The following is a 14664-nucleotide window of genomic DNA, read 5'->3' as shown; positions in this document are numbered from 1 at the left end:
TATACAGACAGAGTAGATCACTCTGCCCTGCTTAAAAGAAGGAACCAAAGCACAATTTTCAAATAGATATCTAACAAAGCACTCCTCCGTGTGAAAGAAAAGGGTAAGACATGCTTGTGGCTTTTATGATCAGAACACTATCACCTGCACAGAGGAAGGAGGCCATCACTCATCGAGATTGCTTTGCCATCATTGGGTCTCTGATGAACCTCAGGCCATGTATGGTCGATGGACACTTCTCAACTGAAAAGAGCCCTCAGTTCAATAGGATTATGCAGGGGTCTGCGGGAACTAGCAGGTCCCATGTTTGACTCATGGTGGGGCATATTCAGCCTTTTATCCTTAAATCATTCGAAAAGAGAGCTTTTATGTATTAAAACACATTTGTAAACACAAAACACTATTTATTGTGAAGTTTATGATGAAATAAAATGATTATTCTTAATGTTATTATAGGTCTATTTAGAATGAATTTCAATGAGATAAGTAAAATAATTGTCAATTACCCTTAATTTCTCAGAACCTTACAAACCTAATCACAACATTCTATGAGACAAACCTCTACATAAAAACAAAAGTTTGTCCTCAGACATTTCTGCGGCTGTATGTGATTTCAAAGAAAAAAGATTTCATGGAATACCATTACTGAGAAACATTTCATCTAAAATGTTTAATGGAACTTTGCAGGATGAATGACATTTACCGTTTAATAGGCACCCATTCTTAGAATGTTTTTTTTTCTTCAAAATTGGCTTTTACATGTTAATTTTTTAAGACGTAAAAGCAATGGTTAGATGTCTTACTTTCCAAAGCGTTTTTGTCGGAGGTATTTATCTCAGCGCTTTACTTCAGGAAATATTATTTTGAATGTATGTCCTTTACAATGTCAAAGAATTACCTCAGGTGCTTGTAATACACTAATCCCTATCCAACACTGAACCCTTACCTTCACCACCCCTAACCTCCACCCACTGTGAGCCTGAAAAATCCTCACAACCCATAAACCCCACCAATCCCTGAACCCTAAACCTCTCACTACCCCTAAACTCCACCCATTCCTGAACCCTAAAAAGCCATTTCTATGCCTAACCAACCCCACCCATCCCTGAACCCTAAACCTCTCCCTACCCCTAAACTCCACCCATTCCTGAACCCTAAAACACCCTTTCTATGCCTAACCAACCCCATTCATCCCTGAACCCTTACCTTCACCACCCCTAAACTCCACCCACTGTGAGCCTGAAAAATCCTCACAACCCATAAACCCCACCCATCCCTGAACCCTAAACCTCTCCCTACCCCTAAACCCCACCCATCCCTGAACCCTAAACCTCTCCCTACCCCTAAACTCGACCCATCCCTGAACCCTAAACCTCTCCCTACCCCTAAACTCCACCAATCCCTGAACCCTAAACCTCTCACTACCCCTAAACTCCACCCATTCCTGAACCCTAAAAAGCCATTTCTATGCCTAACCAACCCCATCCATCCCTGAACGCTTAAAGCCCTTCACCACCCCTACACTCCACCCAACTGTGAGCCTAAAAAATCCTCACTACCCATAAACACCACCCATTCTTGACCCCCAAAAATCCCTCACCACCCCTAAACTCCATCTATCTCCGAACGCTAAAAACATTTGCATATGTACCCTCTGCCCAGTCTTGGACCCTAACAACTCCACACCACCCTAATCTCCTCCCATTCCCTAACCATAGAAACTTTCTGTCCATGAACTCTTCCCATCCCCAACACCTAAAACCCTTCACAACCCATGAATTCCACCTATTCCGGAACCATTTAAAAACCCTTCACTACACCTCAAGTCTACCCATCACTGAATGCTAATAACCCTCACCCATAGATGAACCCAAAAATCCTCTCACACCTGTAAATTTCACTCATTCATGGACCCAAAAAATCCTCACCACCACTAAACTCCACTTATTCCTGATCCCTAAGATCACCCCTAAACTTCACTCAGTGCTGAAATGTAAAAAGCCTCTTTATGTGCCTGAACTCCATCCATCCCTGACCCCTAAAAAGCCCTTGTCGCCCTTAAACATACCCATCACTGAACCTTAAAAACACTAACCACTCTTAAACTCTACCCAAGTTTAATGTAGGTTTGGGTTTTTCCTTAAAATTATATTTCCTTTAAAGGTTTTCTTTATTTTTTTATATAATAGTATTTCCTTAAAATTGGGTTGTACATAATTCAGTTTCTTCCAATATGTTTTTTTTCAGATTTTGTTTTTATCATTAGCTCACATATATCACATTTCTTCCCCACCTCCTTTTTTAGTTTGCACACCATGGCTGAGCCACACATCTCTGATCGTCACTCGCCACACTCAACATTTCCATATAAGCCAGTCTAAAAACTCACAAACTTTCAGCCATGTTCACTGAAAGTTCCTCCTTGAAAACCAGTTGCATGTGTTTATTTACACAGTGGCAGTTCCCATTGTGTAGTTATGGTTTGTAGTTAGGGTTCAGCCGCACTTAATATTTCTTCTCATTACGCATGCTTTGGGGAGGTGTAAGGTTTTGGTGCTGCACAGGTTTACGTAATTAAATCAATCTTGGGAAGCATCAAAACCTATGGGTGTTGCATGGGAAAACTGACTGCAACGCCCACAGAAATCCCCCCCGGCGCACAGTAAGGCAACGCAGCTTAGTGGCTTTGCGTGGCCTCATAGATATGGTTGATGGGCTTGCGCTTCTGAAGCATCAAAAAATGTGATGCTCCGGCAGCGCAAGCCTCTCATAAATATGCCCCTAAGTTTTCACCGCAAACCAGGGGTACAATGAGAGGTGACTCACCCAAAAGAATACTGAGGGAACTCGGATGTCTGAAAACTAGACACATAAAAAAGAAAAAGACGAGGTTGCAATGGATAAATTGTGATATTCATAAAAATCATGAACTACGAAAAAGGCACCATTTTGTCAAAAATCACGATTTTCATAAAAACCTTGTTTATTTTAAAAGCCCATGGTTATGAAGCTTTGCCAATTGCACAGGAAAGGCAAGATGGCGTCCAAGACTTATGGTGACACTGCATCCCACAAGTAACAAATGCAACCCCTTCTCTTGATTTGAGTATGCTGTACCACAACCAACCTTTAACTGTGTTTTAATGAATATTTATAACACATGAGAACTCTGTGTGAAGCCTTTAATCATTTTGGTCCCTTCCATATGTCCTTTAATAACAACAGCAGGCGTGCTCATTAATGTGTACAAATAAGGATTACATATGTCCCATGTGTGCAAGTCAAATAACACCCAAGGTACGATCATGCATCATTAAGGCACACATGGGGTCAGGTGCACCACACTGGATGGAAATCTTGTCCTCTTCTTACCATCTGCCTGCTGTTAATCTGGACAGTAATTGTAAATATTACTACAAGTTGTATATGATTGTTACCTAGTAATATACTCGGTTTCCACGTGCGTAGAGTACACTTGAACAAAGAGAGAGAGCGCTCCACTGTGACAGAACCCTGGGCCGTCATTTATAGGGATTGGATGTGGGGCAGAGACGCACGTCACCTCGCAGCGCTGCCCTACGCCAAAGTGAAAGGGCAGGAATGCAACGTATTTATCCAATGCGGCACATTCCCACCCTTATCCCGTCTCTGGCGCTGCTTCAGCTGCCTAGCGCCAATGCAGGCACTCCTGCACCACGGTGCAAGGGTGCCTGTGTTGACGGCAGGTTTGTTTTTGTGCAGGAAGGGTCACCTTGCTGCACAGAAACAATCCTGAGAGGCGTCTCCCTCATTCTGTCAATGCTTCAGAATAAAAGAGGAAAAAACAAGGAGAAATAAAAATATTTCCTCAGGAGGCGTAACGTTTTGTCACATCCCCAAGTGTACATGGTATTGTAAATCTGGGGCAGCGTCAAAATCTATGGGTATTGCCTGGGAACACCCACTGTACTGCCCATGGAATATCTCAAGAGTAAGGCCACGCAGCGCTGCCTTGCCTTACTCCATATCTATGACACCATTTCAAAGCCACCCAAAGTGGCTCTGCGTGGCATCATAGATATGATTTTTTAGTGTGCAATGTCGACGCATCACAAAGAGTGACGAGGCGTAAGGGGCTCATGAATATGCCCCTTGATATTTTTTTTAATGCTCACAGACAGATCAAGCGCTGACTGCTGTTTCAGTTGGATGCGTCAGAGGGGCAGTGTGTGGGACCTGTCTGCTGACTGCGGTAACAGTTGGATGCGTCAGAGGGGCAGTATGTGGGACCTGTCTGCTGACTGCGGTAACAGCTGGATGCGTCAGAAGGGCAGTGTGTGGGACCTGTCTGCTGACTGCGGTAACAGTTGGATGCGTTAGAGGGGCAGTGTTGCGGGACCTGTCTGCTGACTGCGGCAACAGTTGGATGCGTCAGAGGGGCAGTGTTGTGGGACCTGTCTGCTGAATGCGGCAACAGTTGGATGCGTTAGAGGGGCAGTGTGTGGGACCTGTCTGCTGACTGCGGTAACAGCTGGATGCGTCAGAGGGGCAGTGTGTGGGACCTGTCTGCTGACTGCGGTAACAGTTGGATGCGTCAGAGGGGCAGTGTTGTGGGACCTGTCTGCTGAATGCGGCAACAGTTGGATGCGTCAGAGGGGCAGTGTGTGGGACCTGTCTGCTGACTGCGGCAACAGCTGGATGCGTCAGAGGGGCAGTGTGTGGGACCTGTCTGCTGACTGCGGTAACAGTTGGATGCGACAGAGGGGCAGTGTGTGGGACCTGTCTGCTGACTGCGGTAACAGCTGGATGCGTCAGAGGGGCAGTGTGTGGGACCTGTCTGCTGACTGCGGTAACAGCTGGATGCGTCAGAGGGGCAGTAAGTGCAAAAATGCCTAAACAGATGCAAGGAAGTACTTTGTGCTAAGAAATAGCACTAAATGCAACATAGCATAATTAGCAGCAGGAGCATCCGCTCGCACTCGCTAAATGTGCGCTTGGGTAGGATTTTCCCTAAACTTACTCCCAGCATTTAGCAATAGTTTCTAAGCATAAAAGGCACCCCCACATCCAAAATAGACATAAGAGTGTATTTTGTGGTAAGAAAATAGTGCTAAATGCAAGAAAACATAAACAGCAACGGAAGCATGCGCACATGCTAGCTAAATGTGCTCTTGCTGTGGAATTTTCCCCCCAAAATTACTCTTAATTATGCCAGGGGCGCAATTGCAGTATTATCGGTAATTTCACGTTAAAGAGTAATGTGGAATTATCAAAATTACTCAGATCACTCCGTCATATTTGAAAGTTCGCTCAGGCCTAGTATGCACACAGCACTCATCAATCACCCATGCAAAGAAATTTACTCGCAAGATTGCGTGGAAGCGCCTTGACGCTTCTCAGTGTATGATGCATCCATTTGTTCACGCACACTGGCACGATCTGCATACCCGAGGGTTAGTTATAAAGCGCACTGAGTTGCCTCTCAGGCGCATGTGCCCTTTATAATTGTTTGCTAAGTAAATGCAATGAAATCTACACACACTTAGAAGTCCGGTCCAAGCAGGGAAGCGCTCCGCAGCAGCAGATTGTGACAAAGCGGCAGCGTTTTCCCCTCTAGACACAAACACATAATTATCACCCACAACATGAAATATTATTGTTCCATTATATGAGAAATGAATATTAGAGGCCTGCTGGCTCGCGCCACAGACTTCACTCACGCTTCCAATTGACTTTTCATGGCAATTTGTTATTTTTATCATTTAATAAGTTTGAATAAAATGAGGTGCTTGTTAGCATTAAAGTGATCTACAAACAGAGTTGGCCTTTGTTTGCCAGATGTTATTTCACAGGAGTAAAGCGTCGTCGAGAGAAGGCCCGCGCTCCCTTCAAGGAGCAGACAGCAGGCTGGACTTCTCGTGCTTTTAGAACCATGGGGCATATTTATGGAAAATGCTGCACAACTGAGTCATTTTTATTAAAGCGAGCTAGCGTCATTATTTAGAGCCATCCTTGTGACATATTTATGATATGACGTAGGATGGCGTTAAGTAATGGATAGCGTAAAAACAAAGGCACTAACAGCTGCGCAATGCCATAAGGAAAAATGACGTTAATGCTGCACAAATAATGCTACTACGTTTTGCGGCAGCTAAACATGTTGCAAAAGGGTTAGCGTCATTTTAACATCGCATTAGCGTCAAAATAAAACGCAAAAGCAGGAAATAGTGCAATTGAAAGAGAAGATGGAATCGACAGGCCAGGAGAGACCCCAGGGAGACCCCAAACACCCAAGTACCAGAAAGGAGGTCCAGAAGAATCACAGGAGATGGAGAAGAGGAAAGGCAAGTGTTGCTTTGGCGAGGAGGACCATGACATCCTGGTCAGAGAGGTGACGGAGCACGAACACCAGCTCTTCGTCACCTCCAAATTGCCAGTTGGTAGGAGAGACCCAATATGGCAGCAAATAGTGGACAAAATAAACAGTGATGCTGATGTGAAGAGGACTGTCACTGAGAGCAAGAAGTGCTGGCACGACTGCAAGCGCAGAACTAAGGAGAAACTCGCCAGGAACGACAAGGCAGCAATGCAGACTGGTGGAAGTCCAGCACCACAGGAGGACCTGGATGAGAGGCAGGAGATGGTTGCATCGGTCATCCCGGAAGAGCTGGTCACTGGAATCGCAGGACAGGACAGCAAAGACTACCAGGAACCACCGCAAATGCAGGGTAAGTTGCAGGGTGGGATATCTGGAACTCTACTAATGGCAGAAGGGGGAGGCACATAGGACCCACTCAATGCATTGGGTTGCAAAGGGTTGCATCCGGACACATAGGACCTGAATCAAGACGCACCATCCTCACCCAAGCCACACATGTACTGACGCTTTGGTTGTGCTATGCACTCCAACATACACACAACCGCTATACTCTACCATGTAAACATGCACCACATTGCCTGGTAGGCACGTGCAAATAGTGTGGCTATGTCATTACAACATCCATTGCATATAGTCAAAGCCCCTGTTCCAACACAACATAGACATCAGAGACTAGGACGTAAGTCAATACCACCCCAGGGCTGGTGTCAGGGTGGTGTTTCAGGCCAAAATGCATTCCTACCTCAATGTCGCATTGCCTTTACTCATGTGTGCTACATTTTGCAGCACACATTGAAATGCCATTTTCGCAAACGTTGCTTTTACATGTGCAGGAAGGGACACCTCCCTGCACATGAACAAATCATCACTTCAAGGCAGCCACCCTCATGTTGGTGCAGGGAGCACTACTCTGTGTAGGCACAGGGAGAATTGCATGGCTGTGTTGTATACATGTAAATATGGCACATCACTGCGTATCGAAACTGCTGCAGTGTACTGCAACACATCTTGCAGCTGCCCTGAGCTGTGCCAAGTGAGAAAAAACCTTCCCTAAAGCTTGCAACCTGTGGAACACAACCCATACAGGCTGAACCCACAACAACTCACACACAACCATATGCATCATATGGGAATGGCCACAAGATAAAATGCATACAACACATTGTGCATGTATGTGAACATCATGTAGGCAGCTCAACAAGTGGGTGCAATCTCACCATTTGACAAGTTACAGGGCTAGATCAAACTGAAAATGATGGTGTGTGCTGCTGGGCAAAATTAGGCAGCATCACACACCGTCATTTTCAAAAGGCAGGGATGCACCACGTAAATTAGAATACACTGCACTACACTGTATACCTCCCTGCCCAAGTGGTAATCAGATATTGTGCGCCAGTGCAGCCACCCTTGCACCATAGGGCAAGGATGGCTGCATTGGGGGGGGAATGTATACGTGCAGAAAGAAACACCGTCCCGCACAATAACAACCTGATTTTATTTTACTCTGTGTGCAGCATAATGCAGCACACATAGTCAAAGCAAGAAATGCAGTACAACTGTAAGCCTTACTCCTAGATTTTGCCATGCTAAACCCACCCCTGGGCTAATGTCAGATATTGGCCCAGCGTCCGGAATGGCCATGCCCAGGGGACATAAGACATGTCCCCTGGGCATGGCCATTGGCCACAGTGCCATGTAGGGGGGCCCAAGTTATGCCCCCCATGGCACTTTTTTAAAAAAAAAGTAAAAACTTACCTGGACTTACCTGGGATGGGTCCCCCCATCCTTAGGTGTCCTCCAGGTGTGGGTGGGTGTGTCCCTGGATGCAGGGAAGGGCACCTGCAGGCTGTTTCCATGGCCTCTGACCATGGAAAATGGCAAATAGGTCCACTAACGCCTGCCCTGACCCAGGCGTTAAATAATGGTGCTAAACAGGCTTAGCGCCATTATTTAAGGCCCTCCTCCTCCTGTGCATGATTTTTGCATGGGAGGATAAATAAGGCGCTAGGGCCTTAGAGTCATTTTTTGCCCGGGAACGCCTACCTTGCATCTCACTGATGCAAGGTAGTTTTCTGCAGGCAAAAAATGACGTTAACTCCAATATTTTTATGCTAGACGAGTCTAGCGTCAAAATATAAATATGGCATTAAGTTTGCACTGGATTTGCGTAAAAAAACTGATGCAAATCCAGTGCAAACAGAGCATAAATATTCCCCAATGGGTGCTGCCATGGTACGCCCACTGCAACACCCATTGCACACACCTTCCACGCAAAGTATTGGGTGTGAACCGGCCAATATACAAGGTGGCATCAAGGTACATAAAGTGGCTTCATGCCACTTAGTGCATACGGGGCAGGACATTGGGCCACCTGAGCCTCACCAAACGTTACACTCAGGTGGCATTTGGGGCACCTACTTATGCCCAAAAATATCTAGGGGCCTATTCAGGAGCCCCAAGCACCAGCGGAGCATCACTTTTTGGACGCTCTGGTGGCGCAGTGCCCTGTGCCGTATTTGCATGGTGGTGTTAGGCCACTTTCTGTGCATTAACACCACCCTGTGAATAGGGTCCCTTCACACCCATCACTTTGTGGAAGGGGCGTGCACTGGGTGCTGCTGTGGGCGTCACAGCAACACCCATTGCATTTTGACGCTGCCTCAGATTTACGAGTATCAGTAAACCTGAGGCAGCGCCAAAATATAACTCCACCTCAGGGGTGGTGTTAGCAAGGTGTAACGCAGAGGTATACATTTATTCCCCCTCGTTATGTTCCTTTCTGTGTGTGCTGCATTCGGCAGCACACACACAGTAGCCAAATTGCCATGAGTGATTGTGTATGGGCAGGAAGGGACACCTTCCCACACATAAACAATCAAACCTTTCAACGCAGACATCCTTGCATGATGATGCAAGGATGCCTGCATTGGCGCTAGGCAGCTCTATTTAGTGCCACCGCAGGGGACAACACAGCGGTGCACTGTATGCAAATGAATATGGTGCATCCCTGCGTTGTGCAATTGACGCTGCAGGGCGCTGCCAATCTTAGCGCACCTTGACCCATGTGGGATGCATAATGCTACATTTAAGTACAACCACGGCCTTGGGTCAGTGACATATCACTGAGCCTACAGGGGCAAATACATGATGTCCCTCAATGAACAGACCCTCCAGGATGTCCTAGGAGCACTCAATACACCACCTTCAATTGCAGGAGGACACACAACGTTGCAGGTCTCCACATGAACCACCCAGCTACGAACACACGCCACCAGCCAGTACTCACATAGCCCTGGACTCCGAGGACCCGCACATCAGCTTTCAGAGGACAGTGGTAGGAGTCCAGCAGGAGCTGGCAAAGCAGGTTCAGGTAGGGATGGAGACCATGGCAGGCATCCTAGAGGGAGTGCCGATGTGCCTCAGTGCAAATAAGGACAACTCAGCTGCCATCAGAAGCATGCACTCCCTGCTACATGGACTCCAGCAGTCTCTGGCGGACACAGCTGCTGTCATGAAGCAGAGGCTACAACAAATGCCCTCCCTAACTAGCAGCAGCATAACAGACAACAGGCTGGGGGCTATGCAGAATACCCTGGAGTCCATACAGCGGGAAGTGGCCTCTCTCAGGGAAAACATGGCTGCCTACCACCGTGATGTTGTTGAGGTCTTGAAGAATCAGCAGTTGTTCCTTGCAGCAGTGATGCCTTATGTGTTGCCACAAATGGCAGCTGCCGGGACCTTTGACTCCATATCTCGATCCCCTGAAGTTTGTTTGCCCCTCTCTACCTCTTCAACAGCATCAGCCATGGCGCAGGAGGCACCACACACATCAGAGGATGAAGATGTGGAAGGAATAAAATTCACAAGGAAAAGCAGCCGGCACCAGTCTGTGCCACATGGACAGTTTCTCCTCAGTTCTGGGCTTAAGATCATGCCAGTGTTGTAACAGTATGAAATGTGCCCTCTTCGCCTATCCACTGTAGAACTGTCTGCTATGTGCTGTCATTGTCTTTACCATACCAGTTGGCAATGTTATGCACTCATCACTAATGCACACTACTTCTAACCATGTCTCATGAGATGTCCATCAACCCTGGGCTACATATGGCAAACGTTTGTGTTATAAGGAATCCATGCCAACTCTTCAACTCCAGTCTTTATTTTGCATCTCTACTGCTCCATCTCCCACAACTCTCCACACGATATTCTCCTCACCACCAGCCCTCACCGACATTCTACTGTCAACTCCTGTCCCTCTGTCAACCCTCGGAATGTTCTACTCTAGAGGGAAAGGAGAGGTGGAACATACTACTTTCTATAATAAACCTACTAAACTGTTCTCATAGATAATACATGTTAACAGGGAAAGATCCCCATCAATAATTAACAACTTGTATTAATATTTATATTACAACAGTTTTCTCATGGGGTTTGTAAAATGGATATTGTATACAAATCACAATAACAATTGCACCTGTAAATAAAGCACCTTGTACACATGTAACATTTCTACATTTACTGTGATCCATTTACTCAGCTAAAAGTTAGCATTGTGTCAATCTATGTCAATGTCTACATGTTACACTTGGCATCCTTGGTGTGGTCTCCCCTAACTTTTTGTCTCTGTTTCCCCGGTTGTTGATGTGTGCTGGATGCTGTTTTTGCTGTTGTTGATACTCTGGGCACTTTACCACTGCTATCCTGTGCTAAAGGGCAAATGCTCCTATGTAAGATGTATGTGTAATTGGCTTCCCATGATTGGCATATTTGATTTACTAGTAAGTCCCTAGTACAGTGCAATTGAGGTACACAGGGCCTCTAAACCAAATGCTACTAGTGGGCCTGCAGCACTGGTTGTGCCACCCACATGAGTAGACCTATAAACATGGCTCAGACCTGCCACTGCAGTGTCTGTGTGTGCAGTTTTGAACTGCCAATTTGACTTGGCAAGTGTACCCACTTACCAGTCCTAAACCTTCCCTTTTCATACATTTAAGGCACCCCTTAGCTAGGCCCTAGGTAGCCCCATGGGCAGGGTGCAGTGTATGTTTAAGGTGGGACATATACTCCTGTGTTTTATATGTCCTAACAGTGAAATACTGCTAAATTCGGTTTTCACTGTGCAAGGCCTAACTCTCTCATAGGTTAACACAGAGCATACCTGTAGACGGGTCTCTGCGACCGCATCTTCCCTCCCTCGTAGCCGACATCATTCAACAAGTTCCCTCGATACGGCGTTGCGTTCCCATAACAACGAGAGTATGCTATGTCGCGTCACCAGTAACAACTTCCTGGCTTCGGAAGTTGAATAGAAGACGGACTACATTCCTGGTCCCGCGAACGCCACGGAGAAGACGCCGAACGGTGGAGTAGCAGAGCCAGAGATAGCGATACCGAACACGGACGAGTCCTCCCGCGGAGCTTACGACAAGACGCCGAGTACAGCATTCGAAGAAACGCCGAGGACGCGAGACACCCGCCACGACCCCAGAGGGTCGTGGCTTTGGAAGGTACGGTCCCTCCTAGGGGCAAGGGGGTCACCGAGAAACACGGGCACCGGGGAAGGGAAACAGGGAGGCGGGAGAAAGGGAGGAGAGGGACACTAAGTCACCGAAAGGGGGGAGACCGAGAAACAGAACGGGCACCAGAAACAAAACCCTTCACCGTGGCATATCCTCATCAACCCACCCTGCTTGCTCCCTTCCCCCTTTAAATAAAAATAGCAGTACCCAGATCCCACAGAAGGACTTACCTGTTCTTTCTTTCCCTTTTCCTCTATGGTCCCGGAAACCGCCCGAGGGGTCCACCATCCGACACCATCACGACAACCCTACGAAAGGACGTAAGAAGGAAGAAGAAATAATAAGAACGAGTGACAGAAAGAATCAATTATAACCACGTCAGAAATACAGAATAATATACTTTCTCTGTGAACGCTTAATAGAGAATAAAAGTATACAATAATACCCCGTTCCACACTTCTCCGACTCAGTCTCTCTGCGCTCGTACACCACAGCCTACCACAGTGGTGTCAGAAGTGGGATCAGTACTCCCTGGTAGGCTAACGAGCGGTATACATCATGAGCGAATCTCCGACATTTGAGGACATGATCAAACAACTAGCGGAAGGCCAACGACATCTGCAGCTAGTGTGGGAAGCACATCAAAGAGAGGCCAAAGAGGACAGGGAGGCTTTACAATCTGCCTTAAAGAGTCAAGCTACGATTTTGGCCAATAATCAACTGGTACATGAAACCGCATTACAAAAATTAACAGACACAATAGCAGCCAGTAAAGTGCATCCCAACGTCCCTAGCTCGGTCTTACAAAAGTTCCAGGAAGGCGAAGACCCAGATTCCTTTTTTACGAACTTCGAGCGGGTAGCCTCCTCCGCTCAATGGCCAGAAGACCGCTGGGGTCAGTATGTGGCGCCCTTACTTACCGGTTTCCTACAAACAGCATACCAAGCCGCCAATCCTGACGGCACCACTTCCTACAAAGATATAAAAAAGAGTATTCTTGCACGAGTAGGTCATGATACGGAGTACTATCGGTTAAAGTTCCGGAAAGTAAAGTGGGGTACGAACGAAGACCCTCGTACTTTCTACTTCCGGTGAAAGACTTAGCCTTGAAATGGTTGGGTCCTATAGGGACAACCAGAGAAGACGTGATAAAGACAATTATTCTGGAACAATACTTGGGTTCCTTACCTCCTAGCACCAAGAATTGGATCAGGCAACACCCAAAGGTAGACACTGAGGTCGCAATAGACTTGGCCTGTGCCTATCATCGATCCACGGACGTCAAACTATTACAACCAAGACCAGTCCTAAAGACCACAACACCTCCACCAAAACCAGTTCCCAGATACCTTCCAGAGGAATCCCGGTTCTCTAAATCAGTGGAACATCACCCTATGCAGTTCCCACAATGTTTTCACTGTGGAGAGTGGGGTCATATTGCAAGGGTATGTCCTAGGAAAACAGAGGGGGTGGAACCCATGGAGATCGGGGTCACTCGTCGAAGAGTCCTATGTACCGGAAAAGGAAATGCGAAATTTAAACACGTTGTCAAAATAAACGGACAGCCCATCTCTGCGTTAATAGACTCTGGATGCAGTCAATCGGTAATCCGGAAAGACCTAATAGACCTTAATAACCTAGCCACAGATCAATGGGTCTCTATCTGTTGTATACATGGAGATAAAGGAAATTACCCACTGGCACTGGTCAAGGTTGAATGGGGTCAATTTCAAGATCTTATCCCAATAGGGGTTATGGATCGATTGATAGAGGACTGTATTATAGGAACTGACTATGTCTGATTCTATAATCTCTTAGATCAGACCCGCATCCAGACCGCAATCCCAGAGTGGTGGACCGAAGCACCATTCTTCAATTGTAATATTGAATGCCCTCCCAACCGTAAGAAACTCACTTGAAAGGAAAAAAGAAGAGAGAAAGTACGATATCAGGAAGCCCGAGAAATCAGGGGGGACAATAAGATAGTGGCAGAAATTAGCAGCGCACCCATATCCTTTCGAGCCAGCCAGAGAGAAGACCCTACCCTAGCACACGCCTGGAACTCGGCCAAAACAGAGATCACTAATGAGGTGGGTCCTTATTTTTTGATTAAAAAAAATCTCCTCTATAGAATAACCACGACTGTCACGGGGGAAACTAAACAACAACTAGTAGTCCCTGAGCCATACCGAACCCAAGTACTATTCTTAGCCCATAACCAACCAGGAGGAGGCCATTATGGCCGAGAAAAAACAGAAGAATATCTCATGCGGAGATTTTATTGGCCCGGGATCTATACCCAGATAAGAAGATATTGTTCACAATGTCCTAGATGCCAACTTACCGAACCAGGAATGCCCAGGAAAGCACCGCTATACCCTTTACCCATTATTGAGGTCCCTTTTAGCCGGGTGGGTATGGACCTGGTCGGTCCACTACTCCCCTCCTCCAAAGGACACACCTATATCTTGGTTATAGTGGACTACGCGACCAGATACCCCGATGCAATCCCCTTGTCCAGTATGACGACAAAAACAGTAGCGCAAGCCATGATAACGGTTTTTTCTCGAACAGGTTTCCCTCAGGAGATACTGACAGATCAGGGTACGCCTTTTATGTGAAAACTCATGAAGCAGATATGTCAGATATTAGGAATTACCCAATTAAAGACTTTGGTAAACCACCCCCAAACAGACGGGTTGGTGGAACGCTATAACCACATTATCAAGACATTGTTAAGGAAAACCGTAGACGATTCCTGTCGCGACTGGGATCAGAAGCTAC

At 46.6% G+C, this 14664-nt stretch overlaps 1 protein-coding gene across 1 annotated transcript in view; it reads right to left on the bottom strand.

Annotated features, from left to right (window-relative positions):
• LOC138286678 (uncharacterized) overlaps nucleotides 1-14664 on the bottom strand; it is a 243270-nt gene that overhangs the window by 225940 nt on the left and 2666 nt on the right. Inside the window, exon 2 of the mRNA XM_069227152.1 lies at nucleotides 12111-12188. Coding sequence (XP_069083253.1) covers nucleotides 12111-12188 — 78 coding nt within the window. The remainder of the gene's footprint in view (nucleotides 1-12110; nucleotides 12189-14664) is intronic.

This window comes from Pleurodeles waltl, chromosome 3_2 (assembly GCF_031143425.1).
Source record: "Pleurodeles waltl isolate 20211129_DDA chromosome 3_2, aPleWal1.hap1.20221129, whole genome shotgun sequence".
NCBI classification, from domain to species: domain Eukaryota; kingdom Metazoa; phylum Chordata; class Amphibia; order Caudata; family Salamandridae; genus Pleurodeles; species Pleurodeles waltl.
This window is presented reverse-complemented; position numbering and strand designations above follow the sequence as displayed.